This window comes from Nerophis ophidion, linkage group LG02, assembly GCF_033978795.1.
Source record: "Nerophis ophidion isolate RoL-2023_Sa linkage group LG02, RoL_Noph_v1.0, whole genome shotgun sequence".
In the NCBI taxonomy this organism is placed as follows: domain Eukaryota; kingdom Metazoa; phylum Chordata; class Actinopteri; order Syngnathiformes; family Syngnathidae; genus Nerophis; species Nerophis ophidion.
The window spans coordinates 87,047,844-87,065,877 of NC_084612.1; the positions used below are offsets into that span (position 1 = coordinate 87,047,844).

Genomic DNA, 18,034 nt, shown 5'->3' on the forward strand with positions numbered 1-18,034 from the left:
CGACGTTTTACTATGATATCAAAGGCCTACTGAAATTAGATTTAAACGGGGATAGCAGATCCATTCTATGTGTCATACTTGATCATTCTGCGATATTGCCATATTTTTGCTGAAAGGATTTAGTAGAGAACATCGACGATAAAGTTCGCAACTTTTGGTGCTGATAAAAAAAAATTGCCTGTACCGGAAGTAGCAGACGATATGCGCGTGACGTCACGGGTTGTGGAGCTCATCACATCCTCACATTGTTTACAATCATGGCCACCAGCAGCGAGAGCGATTCGGACCGAGAAAGCGACGATTTCCCCATTAATTTGAGCGAGGATGAAAGATTTGTAAATGAGGAAAGTGAGAGTGAAGGATTAGAAAAAAAAAAAAAAAGACAACTATACAGTGGGAGCGATTCAGATGTCATTAGACAAATTGACTAGGATAATTTTGAAAAATCCCTTATCTGCTTATTGTGTTACTAGTGTTTTAGTGAGATTACATGGTCGTACCTGTAAAACCTGAAGGTCGGCCCCGCACCTTTCTTCAGCACCAGTCGACGAGTGATGGCAATGCCCATCTCTGCCCTTCGCAAGGGACCCTCTGCGAAAAATGATCTTCCGAAATGATCACTGCATAATACACTGTACTTTGTGTGTGTGGTCCAATCCAACCGTGTTCGCTTGACCGCTCTGTTCCATAGTAAAGCTTCACCGTCATCTTTCGGGAATGTAAACAATGAAACACCGCTGTTTTTGTGTTGCTAAAGGCGGCCACAATACACCGCTTCCCACCTACAGCTTTCTTCTTTGATGTCTCCATTGTTCATTGAACAAATTGCAAAAGATTCCGCAACACAGACGTCCAGAATACTGTGGAATTATGCGATGAAAACAGACGACTTATAGCTGGGAACGATGCTGGGACAAAATGTCCTCTACAATGCGTGACGTCACGCGCACGCGTCATCATACCGAGACGTTTCAGCAGGATATTTTGGCGCGAAATTTAAAATTGCAATCTAGTAAATTAACCCGGCCGTATTGGCTTGTGTTGCAATGTTAAGATTTCATCATTGATATATAAACTATTAAATAAGTATTATGATCGCAAAAAAAAACCCATACATTTTTGAAAGAAATAACGCACACTTTACGCCACCGCTCTGCTAATGTAATCTTTTAAGACGTCCTCTTATTTCTTCTTCTACTTGTTTTGGTTTATTGGTGGGTTGAACCCATAGTCTAAATCAGGGGTAGGGAACCTATGGCTCTAGAGCCAGATGTGGCTCTTTTGATGACTGCGTCTGGCTCTCAGATAAATCTTAGCTGACATTGCTTAACACGATAAGCAATGAATAATTCCGCTGGTAATCACAGTGTCAAAAATAACGTTCAAAATATAAAATATTCTCATGCATTTTCATCCATCCATCCGGTTTCTACCGCACCTGTTCAAGAAGTCGCACTAATGGTAAGAAGTGTTTTATTTATTGTTGGTTAGCCTCAGAATAACAATGTTATTAAAAAGAATAAGAGACTTCCATCCATCATCTTCCGCTTATCCGAGGTCGGGTCGCGGGGGCAACAGCCTAAGCAGGGAAACCCAGACTTCCCTCTCCCCAGCCACTTCGTCTAGCTCTTCCCGGGGGATCCCGAGGCGTTCCCAGGCCAGCCGGGAGACATAGTCTTCCCAACGTGTCCTGGGTCTTCCCCGTGGCCTCCTACCGGTTGGACGTGCCCTAAACACCTCCCTAGGGAGGCCTTCGGGTGGCATCCTGACCAGATGCCCGAACCACCTCATCTGGCTCCTCTCCATGTGAAGGAGCAGCGGCTTTACTTTGAGTTCCTCCCGGATGGCAGAGCTTCTCACCCTATCTCTAAGGGAGAGCCCCGCCACACGGCGGAGGAAACTCATTTCGGCCGCTTGTACCCGTGATCTTATCCTTTCGGTCATGACCCAAAGCTCATGACCATAGGTGAGGATGGGAACGTAGATCGACCGGTAAATTGAGAGCTTTGCCTTCCGGCTCAGCTCCTTCTTTACCACAACGGACCGGTGCAACGTCCGCATTACTGAAGACGCCGCACCGATCCGCCTGTTGATCTCACAATCCACTCTTCCCCCACTCATGAACAAGACTCCTAGGTACTTGAACTCCTCCACTTGGGGCAGGGTCTCCTCCCCAACCCGGAGATGGCACTCCACCCTTTTCCGGGCGAGAACCATGGACTCGGACTTGGAGGTGCTGATTCTCATTCCGGTCGCTTCACACTCGGCTGCGAACCGATCCAGCGAGAGCTGAAGATCCCGGTCAGATGAAGCCATCAGGACCACATCATCTGCAAAAAGCAGAGACCTAATCCTGCGGTTACCAAACCGGAACCCCTCAACGCCTTGACTGCGCCTAGAAATTCTGTCCATAAAAGTTATGAACAGAATCGGTGACAAAGGACAGCCTTGGCGGAGTCCAACCCTCACTGGAAATGTGTTTGACTTACTGCCAGCAATGCGGACCAAGCTCTGGCACTGATCATACAGGGAGCGGACCGCCACAATAAGACAGTCCGATACCCCATACTCTCTGAGCACTCCCCACAGGACTTCCCGAGGGACACGGTCGAATGCCTTCTCCAAGTCCACAAAGCACATGTAGACTGGTTGGGCAAACTCCCATGCACCCTCAAGAACCCTGCCGAGAGTATAGAGCTGGTCCACAGTTCCACGACCAGGACGAAAACCACACTGTTATTATACTCTAAAAATGTTGGTCTTTCTTAAAAATGCACGCATATAGTTGTATTCAGTGTTAAAAAAAAATATATTATATGGCTCTCACGGAAATACTTTTAAAAATATTTGGCTTGTATGGCTCTCTCAGCCAAAAAGGTTCCCGACCCCTGGTCTAAATCGTGCATACCGCCCCATAGTGTACCAAGTTAAGTTAAAGTACCAATATTTGTCACACACACACTAGGTGTGGTGAAATGTGTCCTCTTCATTTAATCCATCCCCTTGTTCACCCCCTGGGAGGTGAGGGGAGCAGTGGGCAGCAGTGGTGGCCGTGCCCAGGACTCACTTTCGGTGATATAACCCCCAATTCCAACCCTTGATGCTGAGTGCCAAGCAGGGAGGTAATGGCTCCCACGCTAACCACTCTAACCACTAGACCACAGTGTGTGCTGTATACAAGCACCTTTTTCATCAGAACAAACAAACCAGTAAACATGAAAATACAATATCACACTCCTCAGCCTTCCCGGTAAGGTCTATTCAGGTGTACTGGAGAGGAGACTACGCCGGAAAGTCAAACCTCAGATTCAGGAGGAACAGTGTGGTTTTCGTCCTGGTCGTGGAACCGTGGACCAGTTCTATACTCTCGGCAGGGTCCTTGAGGGTGCATGGGAGTTTGCCCAACCAGTCTACATGTGCTTTGTGGACTTGGAGAAGGCATTCGACCGTGTCCCTCGGGAAGTCCTGTGGGGAGTGCTCAGAGAGTATGGGGTAATGGACTGTCTTATTGTGGCGGTCCGCTCCCTGTATGATCAGTGTCAGAGCTTGGTCCGCATTGCCGGCAGTAAGTCCAACACATTTCCAGTGAGGGTTGGACTCCGCCAAGGCTGTCCTTTGTCACCGATTCTGTTCATAACTTTTATGGACAGAATTTCTAGGCGCAGTCAGGACGTTGAGGGGATCCGGTTTGGTGGCTGCAGGATTAGGTCTCTGCTTTTTGCAGATAATGTGGTCCTGATGGCTTCATCTGGCCAGGATCTTCAGCTCTCGCTGGATCGGTTCGCAGCAGAGTGTGAAACGACTGGGATGAGAAACAGCACCTCCAAGACCGAGTCCATGGTTCTCGCCCGGAAAAGGGTGGAGTGGCATCTCCGGGTTGGGGAGGAGACCCTGCCCCAAGTGGAGGAGTTCAAGTACCTAGGAGTCTTGTTCACGAGTGAGGGAAGAGTGGATCGTAAGATCGACGGGGGGATTGGTGCGGCGTCTTCAGTAATGCGGACGCTGTATCGATCCGTTGTGGTGAAGAAGGAGCTGAGCCGGAAGGCAAAGCTCTCAATTTACCGGTCGATCTACGTTCCCATTCTCACCTATGGTCATGAGCTTTGGGTTTTGACCAAATGGACAAGATCACGGGTACAAGTGACCGAAATGAGTTTCCTCCGCCGGGTGGCGGGGCTCTCCCTTAAAGATAGGGTGAGAAGCTCTGCCATCCGGGAGGAGCCAAAAATAAAGCCGCAGCTCCTCCACATCGAGAGGAGCCAGATGATGTGGTTCGGGCATCTGGTCAGGGTGCCACTCAAAGGCCTCCCTAGGGAGGTTTTTAAGGCACGTCCGACTGGTAGGAGGCCACGGGGAAGACCTAGGACCCGTTGGGAAGACTATGTCTCCGGCTGGCCTGTGAATGCCTCGGGATCCCCCGGGAAGAGCTGGACGAAGTTGGTAGGGAGAGGAAAGTCTGGGCTTCCTTGCTTAGGCTGCTGCCCCCACGACCCGACCTCGGATAAGCAGAAGAAGATGGATGGATGGATGGCAAATACAATAAGCAAACAACTAAAGTGTCTCATCATTTTTCGTATTCGTTGTTTTCATACCCAGAAAACGCATTTGTGTTGGATTGCTGCCATCTCTGGTATGATTGGGGTACTGTATTAGTATAAAAACACTTGGTTCTACTTGGATACATTATCCATCCATCCATTTCCTACCGCTCGTCCCTTTTGGGGTCGCTGGAACCTATCTCAGCTGCATTCGGGCGGAAGGCAGGGTACACCCTGGACAAGTCGCCACCTCATCGCAGGGCCAACACAGATAGACGGACAACATTCACACTCACATTCACCCACTAAGGCCAATTTGGTGTTGCCAATCAATCTATTCCCATTATGTTGGGATATAATTAAGATAACAAAGGATAAAGTGATTAAGAAATGTTTAGTATAGATATGCTTAGAATAGGCCATGCAACTAATCATATGTTCTGAGTTCCAGTTGGAACTGGGTCCAAGTTCAGGTACATAAACATTTACTCTTATCGCCCACATTCTTGCTACTGTTGACGTGGCTCCTTTGCCGAGGTGTGAAGGACAACACCCGATATGAAGTCGGAGTCCAGGAAGGAGAAGGCAGAAGTAGATTTCACGCCTGTAAGCAGACAACTCTTTGCATATTCATACATTACAATACACTATATTGCCGAAAGTATTTGGCCACCTGCCTTCAGTGGCCTTGTGGTTAGAGTGTCCGCCCTGAGATCGGTAGGTTGTGAGTTCAAGTTTTGCTGAGTTTGGAACCCATTACCTCCCTGCTTGGCACTCAGCAACAAGGGTTGGAAATGGGGGTTATATTACCAAAAATTATTCCCGGGCGCCGCACCGCTGCTGCCCACTGCTCCCCCCACCCCCCAGGGGGTGAACAAGGGCATGGGTAAAATGCAGATGACAAATTTCACCACACCTAGTGTGTGTGACAATCATTGGTACTTTAGCTTTAACTTTAACTCACATATGAACTTGAAGTGCCATCTGATGGAATTGTCCAATATGTTTTATGTATCCTGGAGCGTTCAGAGTTCCTTTCACTGGAACAAAGGGGCCAAGCCCAACTCCTGAAAAACAACCCCACACCATAATTCCTCCTCCACCACACTCGGCACAATGCAGTCCGAAATGTAGCGTTCTCCTGGCAACTTCCAAACCCAGACTGGTCCATCAGATTGCCAGATGGAAAAGCGTGACTCATCAGTCCAGAGAATGCGTCTCCACTGCTCTGGAGTCCAGTGGCAACATGCTTTACACCACTGCATCCCACGCTGGTGATGTATGGCTTAGATGCAGCTGCCCGGCCATGGAAACCCATACCATAAAGCTCTCTGCGTACTGTACGTGGGCTAATTGGAAGGTCACAAGAAGTTTGGAGCTCTGTAGCAACCGGCTGTACAGAAAGTCGGCGACCTCTCTGCACTATGCGCTTCAGCATCCGCTGACCCCTCTCTGTCAGTTTACGTGGCCTACCACTTGGTGGCTGAGTTGCTGTTGTTCCCAAACTCTTCATAATAAAGTTGACTTCGGAATATTTAGGAGCGTGGAAATTTCACGACTGGATTTGTTGCACAGGTGGTAGAGATGCGCGGTTTGCGGTCTCATCCGCGGAGTCCGCGATAAACCGCGGGTCTGGCGGTTGACATGACGAAAAAATAGATTTTAATTAGATTCGGGCGGGTGGCGGTTGAACCAACCGGAAATATTTGATATGCATGGTTCTGTGATCGGTAACCTTTGCCTCCAAAGTGCCATTTAAGACCCGTGTCATAAAGCGAAGAAAACAATAAGAGACGCTATTATTCTCCGGAATAACTGCCGGTAGTCACCCAGATAATAAGTATTAGGGCCTGCTATGAAGCCATTGGCTTTGTCACCTACTACAACATGTACGATCTGCTTGTCAGTCCAGCACCACGGCAACACACACACGACTGCAAGGCATACTGGGTGACACAGAGTACACTAATGGTTGTTATATAAACAATTTTAACACTCTTAGTAATATGTGCCACGCTGTGAAGCCACACCAATTAAGAACGACAAACACATTTCGGGAGAACATCCTCACAGTAACACAACATAAACGCAACACAACAAATACCCATGATCCTTTCTATTAATCACACTTCCTGACTATTTTATACACCCCGCTAGCAGCAACCCCCCCCCGTGTGTCGGTAAGATGGGGGGGTGTAAAATATATTCAGGTATTCTCACGGATACAAAGGATTATGGGTATTTGTTGTGTTGTGTTTATGTTGTGTTACTGTGAGGATGTTCTCCCGAAAAGTGTTTGTCAATCTTGTTGGGTGTGGCTTCACAGCGTGGCGCATATTAGTAAGTGTTAAAGTTGTTTATATCACAACCATCAGTGTACTCTGTATCACCCAGTATGCCTTTCAATCTTGAACGTGTAATTGCAGAAGCTGCACACATGTTGCCGGACCAACAATCGGTTCGTACATGTTGTTGAAGGTGTCGAAGTCAATGGCTTCACAGCACGCCCATATTCTTGTAATCAGGATGAACGCTATTGGATAGTCGCGGGAACGTTAGTGCTACAATTGTCATCATTACTCTGTGAAACAGGTTTAAATAGCTCTGTGAGTGGTAAAGGCAGACAACCGCTGATGTATTTCAGCGGGCGGTTGGCGGGCGGGTACGGTCCTGATAAAATGTTTGTTCGGGTGGACAGAGGGTGGATGACGACTTTGGTGATGCGGATGATATAATTGCCTATCCGCGCATCTCCAACAGGTAGCATCCTATGACAGTTCCACGCTGGAAATCACTGAGAGCAGCCCATTCTTTCACAAATGTTTGTAGAAACAGTCTCCATGCCTAAGTGCTTGATTTTATACACCGGGCCAAATGATTAGGACACCTGATTCTCATAATTTTGATGGGTGGCCAAATACTTTTGGCAATATAGTGTTTATTGTAAGAGCCCGTCCTGAAAACCCTTTGTAAGTCGCTGTGTTGATACTAGGGACAGAGAGCGCTCAGACAAATTGTATTAGAATTGTATCCAATAGGGAATAAATACTTCTGATTTTAAGTTTACGCATTGTGTCCTCTTTAAACATCTTCTGGCTCCAGTACTCTGGAATGCCCTCCCGGTAACAGTTCGAGATGCTACCTCAGTAGAAGCATTTAAGTCTCACCTTAAAACTCATCTGTATACTCTAGCCTTTAAATAGACCTCCTTTTTAGACCAGTTGATCTGCCGCTTCTTTTCTTTCTCCTATGTCCCCCCCTCCCTTGTGGAGGGGGTCCGGTCCGATGACCATGGATGAAGTACTGGCTGTCCAGAGTCGAGACCCAGGATGGACCGCTCGTCGGGACCCAGGATGGACCGCTCGCCTGTATCGGTTGGGGACATCTCTACGCTGCTGATCCGCTTGAGATGGTTTCCTGTGGACGGGACTCTCACTGCTGTGTTGGAGCCACTATGGATTGAACTTTCACAGTATCATGTTAGACCCGCTCGACATCCATTGCTTTCGGTCCCCTAGAGGGGGGGGATTGCCCACATCTGAGGTCCTCTCCAAGGTTTCTCATAGTCAGCATTGTCACTGGCGTCCCACTGGATGTGAATTCTCCCTGCCCACTGGGTGTGAGTTTTCCTTGCCCTTTTGTGGGTTCTTCCGAGGATGTTGTAGTCGTAATGATTTGTGCAGTCCTTTGAGACATTTGTGATTTGGGGCTATATAAATAAACATTGATTGATTGATTGATTAAACAAATACGTCGACAGTTGTATTCTATATGATGGTATTTTCGGCCCTAGCATTTTTTTTTTTTTTTTTCCCTCAGCCTATTCTAATCAAAATGTTTTTTGTATTCACGATATATATTATACTAATTTGTTTTGTCAGAGCTAACAAAACAAAAAAAGGTTCTGGTACATTTCAACTAAATGATAAATGATAATATAGTCAATTGTTCGATAACAAAAAATGAGCTAGTAATAGGTTTTCTATAGTCTCATTCAGTATTCTAGTATAGAAATGACAGCATGTTAGTCATAGGCGCGGTGACTCATTATACCTTTAAAGGCTTAATGGCCACATGCGTGGACAGCACCTTTTAGCTCTTATTTCCAAAATTGTGTACATTACTGAATTGGGGTCTTATGGCCGCTTATGTGGACACTTATACTGCCATCTGGTGGTGTCAGAAGAATATAACATACAATGGAATTTGGGAAAAAAAGTGTAAAAATAAGAATTGGCATGTCACTAAACATGAAGTACACGTTTGTGTACTTATGGACTAAGTACATCATATCAAAAGATGATTCTTAATTTTTATTCTAATTAGGGTCCAATAATCCCAAATAGCAAAGAGAAATCAAAAAAAGCATGTAAACAAACAGCTTGGGCCTTAAGAGGTTAATTAATGATGCTTTGAGCAGGGGTGTCCAAAGTACAACTAAATGCTCGGTTTTGTGGGCCCGCCGCATATTGTAGAAATAAATAAAAAAACAACAGTAAAAATGTGAGGAAAAAAGAGCAAAAAACACTAATGTAATGAGAAAAAATTTAATTGTGATACTAATAAATAATTTATATTATTTGCAACTAATTAAATAAAGATGACCAAAGTTTTATTGTAAAATTTTATAGCGTCTGTTTTAAGCATTTTTATTATTTTCTTTCAAAAGTATATAATGCCCCCTGCATGTTTTACATTTTCACATGCAGGTTAAAAAAAAGTTTGGACCGCCCTGCTTTGGGCTAATTAGAAAATATGATACGCCAATATCATATCCATGGACACAATGCCGAACACTGCGGTGAACATTTTGCTTATTCCCTTAGTCAAAAATGCTACTTAAACCTCTTAAGGCCCAAACTGTTTGTTTACATGTTTTTTTTAGTAATCTTTGCTATTTGGGCTTATTGGACCCTATTAGAATAAAAATTAAGATTCATCTTTTGATATGATGTACTTAGTCCATAAGTACACAAACGTGTACTTAATATTTAGTCCCATGCTAATTCTTATTTCTACACTTTTTTTTCCAAATTCCATTGTATGTAATACACTTCTGACACCACCAAATGGCAGTATAAGTGTCCACATAAGCGGCCATAAGTCCCCAACTCAGTTGTGTACACAATTTTGGAAACAAGAGCTAAAAGGTGCTGTCCACGCATGTGGTCACTAAGCCTTTAGAGGTTTTAAATTAATATAAGATTTAAGAAATGTGATTGACTTCATCATTACTTTTTAAAAATACTGAAATAGTGCAAAAACTATTTGACATTACAACTGAAACACCCCAAACGTCCAACTGGGATGCGCCTTGTGTTCTAACTCGCTTCCGTTTTTGGGGTCTCACACTGAAAATGTAATGGACGCGGGACAATCCGTCCCAAAGTCCCACCCAAGGGTGAAACCACAGATGAGCACTCCTTTCTGGATGAACATAATTCTCAAAGGGGACGGCGTGGCGAAGTGGGAGAGTGGCCGTGCGCAACCCGAGGGTCCCTGGTTCAAATCCCACCTAGTACCAACCTCGTCACGTCCGTTGTGTCCTGAGCAAGACACTTCACCCTTGCTCCTGATGGGTGCTGGTTGGCGCCTTGCATGGCAGCTCCCTCCATCAGTGTGTGAATGTGTGTGCGAATGGGTAAATGTGGAAGTAGTGTCAAAGCGCTTTGAGTACCTTGAAGGTAGAAAAGCGCTATACAAGTACAACCCATTTATAACCCATTTAAAGTCATGGATTTTCCAAACGCCCTAATTCCCAATTAGGGTCTCACTCATCTTTTATTTAGGGTCACATGTAAATTTGTCTACAAGAAAGATAGATTATTTGGATGACAAAGTGTCTGATACACATTTGGATTAACGATATACATAAAGGCATGAAATACAAGCACCAGTATCTGATGTTTATGCTCCAATAAAAGTCATATTTAGGCAGGGAAACGTGTTTGACTGCTGCTGCTCTCGCCAGCACACTTGTGTTTGTTAAGCTGGTGCTTATAAGAGAACTTTTTATCGCACACATTGCAACTGAATGGTTTCTCGCCAGTGTGCGTTCTCGTGTGGACTTTCAAAGTCCCCTTTATTGAGAACCTTTTACCGCAGACCAAACAGGAAAAGGGTTTTTCCCCCGTGTGCGTCCGTGTGTGTCCAATCAAATGTCCTCTCTGAGAGAACCTCTCGCCACAAAACGAGCACTCGAACGGTTTCTCACCGGTGTGCGTTCTCATGTGTTGGATGAGAGCGGGCCGAACGCTGAAGCGTGTGTTGCAGACCGAACACGAGAAGGGCTTTTCTCCCGTGTGCTTTCGGTTGTGTCTGATCAGGTTGCCTTTCAGCGAGAATCTTTCGCTGCAAACCGAGCATGCGAATGGCTTCTCGCCCGTGTGTGTTCTCATGTGCGAAATCAAATGTGCCTGTCGGATAAACGTCTTACCGCAAACTGAGCACCGGATTGTTTTTCCTCCCGTGTGGATCATCATGTGTCCTTTCAAAGTCGTCTTCCTGTCGAACGTTTCGTCACATTGAGAGCATTTAAAGTGTTTGTTAATGTCACCTCTGAAGTCGGCGTCGTCGCTGTCAGGAGAGTGTGGCATCTTCTCCTTATCAGACAGCGGCGCTAAGAAGTGTCCCGCTTCTAATCGTCTTTGACTGCAATCAAGCTGGAGCCACTGAGCTCCGTTCTCATCATCTTCACTCTTCACAATCACACTAGTCACCGGAAACTTGCTGACGTCGGCATCCTTCTGAAGCCACATTTGCTCTTCCTCTTTTACGTGGGGGGGCTGTGACTCCACCTGGCTCCACTGTCGCTGCTCAGAGGGATGATCTTCCTCACTGGCATCTGCTGGACAAAAACACAAACATTCTAAGGAAAAGTCCAATCATATATTATTATAGCTCAAAATAAGCATATGAATATTTTCCATGCAAAAAAACTGTATATATATATATATACATATATATATATATATGTATGTATGTTAGAGATGTCCGATAACATCGGGCGATAAATGCTTTAAAACAGGGGCGCTCACACTTTTTCTGCAGGCGAGCTACTTTTCAATTGACCAAGTCGAGGAGATCTACCTCATTCCTATTTATAATTTATATTTATTTATTTATGAAAGAGACATTTTTGTTAACAAGTTAATGGTGTTTAATGATAATACAAGCATGTTTAACACACATAGATTCCTTTCTTTCATGAAGACAAGAATATAAGTTGGTGTATTACCTGATTCTGATGACTTGCATTGATTGGAATTAGACAGTGGTGCTGATAACGTCCGCATTTTCAAATGGAGGAAAAAAAAAGTCCTCCTTTCTGTCCAATACCACATGAAAGTGGTTGGATTTGGCATCTCATTTGTCCAACTTGCATACTCGTTTTTAAACACTTTGTTATGAGAGTAGCATATGTGTGTGGCCCTTTAATGTCTGGCAGCAGGTGAGTGACGTCAGTGAGTGTGCGGGTGGGCAAGCAAGTGAGAAAGCGGTCGCTGAGGGCGGGGGAGAAATACATTGGCATCAAACTCCGTAGCTTGCTAGCTTGTGCACGCTAGCTTTCTGAGACTCTTATTTTGTTAGCACAGGCAGGATGAAACAGGTCTTTTATGGTGAAGACAGGAACTGTGCAGTCGGTCTTTAGAGTTTTGACAGTAGGTACGGAGTCCTCTAGAAATAAAATGTGTTTCTCTGTGTCCGCCCTGTTAAGTGATTTTTTTCTTAAATATGAGCTCGCAGCAGCCAGCGTCATCTCACAAGATCCTCGGGTGCCGAGAATGTCAAAACAACTGACGAAAGTGAAGTCTTGGTATGATTGATGATTGCTCATTTTTATGTCTATTTTTTAATGCCTGGCTTGAGATCGACTGACTCACCTCTGAGATCGACCAGTCAATCGCGATCGACGTAATGGGCACCCCTTCTTTAAAATGTAATATCAGAGTTTATCAGTATCGGTTTCAAAAATAAAATTATTGACTGTTTAAAACGCTGTTTTTTATTTCCGGGTAAACATGGAAATAAACCAGGTCAGCAGCCCCTCCCCTTTCCCACACACACACATCACATGAGTTGATGACTGTAGCATGAGAGGTTTACTGGCGACGCTTGATGACCTCATCAAACCGCCGCGAGCGCAGCATAACAATGACAAGAGTGTGTTGTTGCAGGTGCTGTAGCCGTGGCTAACAAGCCCGCTTGCTCGGTGACTGACTAACGACACCATGTCTATGGTTTGGGATTATTTTAAAGTGTGTCTGACGGATAAAAAACTGGCAATTTGCAATGACTGAAAAAAGTTGGTTATGCGAGGAGGAACTCAGACGTCTTCCTTTAATACGAGCAATTTGTTCTCCCAGCTCTTCAAGAATCATAAGGAGATACACGATGAATGCAAGCGGAAGATGGATGAAGAGCAAACACCGAAAAAAAAGAAGTACCACACAGTTTTCGCTTAAAGACTCCGCCGAGAAAAAACAAAAATACAACAAAAACCACCCAGGGGCGAAAGCCCACGTTGTGGTCAGGGACAACGCACGCAGTATGTCAAAAGCTACGATGGAATTTGGTGTGGATAGTCTGCCCTGCATGGCGCATACTTTGCAGCTTGCAGTGAATGGAGATGCTCTGTCTCAACACATCATTTCAGAACCTCTGACTGACTGGTAGGCCACTTCAAGCACTCACCACTAGCTTGCAGCAGATTTGTGTTACTCATACAGATAAGTTAGAGCAGGGCAGATTGAGCCCAGTTTAAAATTTCCTGTTATAAAGTACGCCAGGCAGTCTTGCACTAAATGAGGACTATGTTATTGTTTACTTTATTACTCGAGTATAGTCTGGACTGAAGCTGTGTGCCTTCATTGTTTTTGTAGCTGTTGTTTTGAGGCATGTTTAAAAAAAAAAGAAAAAAGAATAATGCACTTTCTTAGACTTAGACTTTGTGAAAGTCAAAGTGTAGTATTTCCCATAGTTGTAGTGGGTATCAGGATTATCTCAGGGAGAGCATATCCAAATTCCAAGCTGCTGTTTTGAGGCATGTTAAAAAAAATAATGCACTTTGTGTCTTCAATAATAAATATGGCAGTGCCATGTTGGCCCTTTTTTCCACAATTTGAGTTGAAGTTGTTCTCTTATTTTGGAAAACCTTGTTACATTGTTTAATGCATTTAGTGAGGCATCACAACAAAATTAGGCATAATAATGTGTTAATTCCACGACTGTATATATCGGTATCGGTTGATATCGGAATCGGTAATTAAGAGTTGGACAATATCGGAATATCGGCAAAAAAGCCATTATCGGACATCTCTAATGTATATCTATATTTCGGACACAACAAACCAAAAACACTCATCCATGCAATTCAAAAAGGAAAAATAGCAACTCTAATGCAATATTGTAATACGTTTAAAAAATAAATAAATAAATGAAAGCTGCCACATCACTCAGATATAAAAATCAGATTTTCTATCAATATTCAGTATATACATAAAAGATCAATATTATATACACCGTGTTTTCCGGACCTTAGGGCGGACCAGATTATAAGGCGCACTGCCGATGAGAGGGTCTAGTCAGGTCTATATTCATACAAAAGGCGCACCGGATTATAGGGCGCATTAAAAGAGTCACATTATTAATATTTTTTTCTAAATGTAAAACACTTCCTTGTTATAACATGTAATGGTGATTCTTTGGTGAAAATGTTTCATGGATGATGTTTTACAGATCATCTCCAAGCCGCTTTCTGACAGTTGCGCCGTTTTGTGGGCGCTCTTATTTACGTGGCTCACCTTCGACAGCGTCTTCTCCCCGTCATCTTTGTTGTATTGGTGTAGCGTGCAAGGACGGGAGTGGAAGAAGTGTCAAAAGATGGAGCTAACTCTTTTAATGAAAGTCACACTTTACTTAAATCAATAACGGAGCAGTCTCTCCGTGAAAAACCGTCCGACCGGAACTCTCTAATAACATCAGTTCCTTGGGTGAATAATGTAAACTCATTATACCAGTATGTTTTAGCTCTTTCATGGCGAGATTACTGACAGTTACAGTGTCCGTCCTAAGATCGCTAGGTTGTGAGTTCAAACCCAGGCGGAGTCATACGAAAGACTATAAAAATGGGACCCATCACCTCCCTGCATGGCACTCAGCATCAACGATTGGAATTGGGGGTTTAAAGGCCTACTGAAATGAGATTTTCTTATTCAAACGGGGATAGCAGGTCCATTCTATGTGTCATACTTGATCATTTTGCGATATTGCCATATTTTTGCTGAAAGGATTTAGTAGAGAACATCGACGATAAAGTTCGTAACTTTTGGTCGCTAATTAAAAAGACTTGCCTGTAACGGAAGTAGCAGACGATGTGCGCGTGATGTCACGGGTTGTGGAGCTCTTCACATCCTCACATTGTATACAATCATGGCCACCAGCAGCGAGAGCGATTCAGACCGAGAAAGCGACGATTTCCCCATTAATTTGAGCTAGGATGAAAGATTTGTGGATGAGGATAGGGAGAGTGAAGGACTAGAAGAAAAAAAAGACGAGGGCAGTGGGAGCGATTCAGATGTTATTAGACACATTTACTAGGATATTTCTGGAAAATCCCTCATCTGATTATTGTGTTAATAGTGTTTTATTGAGATTACATGGTCATACCTGAAAGTCGGAAGGGTGTGGCCACGGGTTTGGTCACCGCCAGTGTCTCTGAGGGAAGCCACGTTTCTCCACGAGGCGAAGCGAAGGCAGCCATTGGGGCCGTGCTGAGCTTTATTTAGCCCTCCTCCAGGGTGTAAGCATCCCACATTCGGGGGCGGCCGGTCGGAGGAGGCAAGACAGTCCGGAGCTGCCTCTTTGACAGGTGCACAAGGAACGACGCAATCTCCGCTCATGTCTACGGTAAGAGCCGACTCATTACCACAATTTTCTCACCGAAACCTACGGGTTGACATGTGCTAGGGAACCATGTTCGCTTGACCGCTCTGTTCCACAGTAAAGCTTCACAGTCATCTTTCGGGAATGTAAATAAGGAAACACCAGCTGTGTTTGTGTTGCTAAAGGCGGCCGCAATACACCGCTTCCCACCTACATCTTTCTTCTTTGACGTCTCCGTTATTAATTGAACAAATTGCATAAGATTCAGCAACACAGATGTCCAGAACACTGTGTAATTATGCGATTAAAGCAGACGACTTTTAGCTGGGATCAGGCTGGAAAAAAATGTCCGCTACAATCCGTCACGTCACGCGTCATCATACCACGACGTTTTCAACAGGATACTTCGCGCGAAATTTAAAATTGCAATTTAGTAAACTAAAAAGGCTGTATTGGCATGTGTTGCAATGTTAATATTTCATCATTGATATATAAACTATCAAACTGCGTGGTCGGTAGTAGTGGGTTTTAGTAGGCCTTTAAATTACCAGAGGGTAACGGTGATGGTCAAATTCAGAGGATAATCTCACCACACCTAGTGTTTGTGTGACAATCATTGGTACTTTAGATATAAGTAAGCGGAGGATGAATGTCCCATAACAAATGGTAGATGGGTTACCTTTTTTTTTTTTAAGGAACTCAAAGCGCTTTGACACTATTTCCACATTCACACACACACATAGATGGCGGGAGCTGCCATGCAATGCGCTAACCAGGGTCCATCAGGAACAAGGGTGAAGTGCCTTGCTCAAGGACACAACGGACGTGAATTGGGTGGTAGAAGGTGGGGATTGAACCAGGAACCCTTAGGTTGCTAGCACAGCCATTCTCCCAACTATGCCACGCCGTCCCCCCACAAGACCATAGACAAAAAGAAGAAGCTCATCGACTATGGTATTGGTTCTCAACCTTTTTTCAGTGATGTACCCCCTGTGAACATTTTTTTAATTCAAGTACCCCTTAATGTCATCAGTTTCTGATTCATTAAATCGTATAACAGTGCAAAATTTTGCTCATTTTGTAGTGATCTTTCTTGAACTATTTGGGGAAAAAAAGATATAAAAATAACTAAAAACTTGTTGAAAAATGAACAAGTGATTCAATTATAAATAAAGATTTCTACACATAGAAGTAATCATCAACTTAAAGTGCCCTCTTTGGGGATTGTAATAGAGATCCATCTGGATTCATCAACTTAATTCTAAACATCCATCCCATCCATTATCCACCGCTTATTCCCTTTTGGGGCAGCGGGGGGCGCTGGCGCCTATCTCAGCTACAATCGGGCGGAAGGCGGGGTACACCCTGGACAAGTCGCCACCTCATCGCAGGGCCAACACAGATAGACAGACAACATTCACACTCACATTCACACACTAGGGACCATTTAGTGTTGCCAATCAACCTATCCCCAGGTGCATGTCTTTGGGGGTGGGAGGAAGCCGGAGTACCCGGAGGGAACCCACACATTCAGGGGGAGAACATGCAAACTCCACACAAGAAGATCCCGAGCCTGGATTTGAACCCAGGACTGCAGGAACTTCGTATTGTGAGGCAGACGCACTAACCCCTCTTCCACCGTGAAGCCTAATTCTAAACATTTCTTCCAAAAAAATAAATCTTTAACATCAATATTTATGGAACATGTCCACAAAAATCTGGCTGTCAACACTGAATATTGCATTGTTGCATTTCTTTTCACAGTTTATGAACTTGGATTCATATTTTGTTGAAGTATTATTCAATAAATATATTTATAAAGGATTTTTGAATTATTGCTATTTTTAGAATATTTTTTAAAAATCTCACGTACCCCTTGGCATACCTTCAAGTACCCCCCATTTGAGAACCACTGGACTATGGCGTCGGCAGGGACTACAAAGTTAGGCGCGCGCAATTTTTCAGGACTCATGCAGATCCCAAATTCAGTTCAGCAGGGACCAGAATGTAAAAGTCGCTTTTGCATAACAATACGAAACAAAACCGCAGATAATAAATAATAAATGGGTTGTACTTGTATAGCGCTTTTCTACCTTCAAGGTACTCAAAGCGCTTTGACACTACTTCCACATTTACCCATTCACACACACATTCACACACTGATGGAGGGAGCTGCCATGCAAGGCGCCAACCAGCACCCATCATAATAGGACGACGATGCGCAGTGGGAGAGTGGCCGTGCGCAACCCGAGGGTCCCTGGTTCAAATCCCACCTAGTACCAACCTCGTCACGTCAGTTGTGTCTTGAGCAAGACACTTCACCCTTGCTCCTGATGGGTGCTGATTAGCGCCTTGCATGGCAGCTCCCTCCATCAGTGTGTGAATGTGTATGTGAATGGGTAAATGTGGAAGTAGTGTCAAAGCGCTTTGAGTACCTTGAAGGTAGAAAAGCGCTATACAAGTACAACACATTTATTATTATTTATTTATTAATTATATGCATCAAGTGTTCATTCAAGGCTAAGGAAAAATAATGAGATATGTATCGCAATATGGCATAAGAATATCATAATATTAATAAAAGCCAATATTGCCCAGCCCTAATTCTGGTC

General features: G+C 44.3%; 2 protein-coding genes across 7 annotated transcripts in view; both read right to left on the reverse strand.

Moving 5' to 3' along the window:
* The window catches only part of LOC133547611 (gastrula zinc finger protein XlCGF8.2DB-like), a 215,746-nt gene that overhangs the window by 141,395 nt on the left and 56,317 nt on the right, over positions 1-18,034 (reverse strand). The window lies entirely within an intron of this gene.
* LOC133547481 (gastrula zinc finger protein XlCGF57.1-like) overlaps positions 1-18,034 on the reverse strand; it is a 63,473-nt gene that overhangs the window by 18,021 nt on the left and 27,418 nt on the right. For 4 of the 6 annotated variants that reach the window (XM_061893192.1, XM_061893175.1, XM_061893169.1 and 1 more), the window contains one exon: positions 10,975-11,382. In XM_061893192.1, the coding sequence (XP_061749176.1) occupies positions 10,975-11,382 (408 nt within the window). Of the gene's footprint in view, positions 1-10,974; positions 11,386-18,034 lie in introns of all 6 variants that reach the window. The other 2 variants (XM_061893193.1, XM_061893184.1) reach the window with 2 other exon arrangements.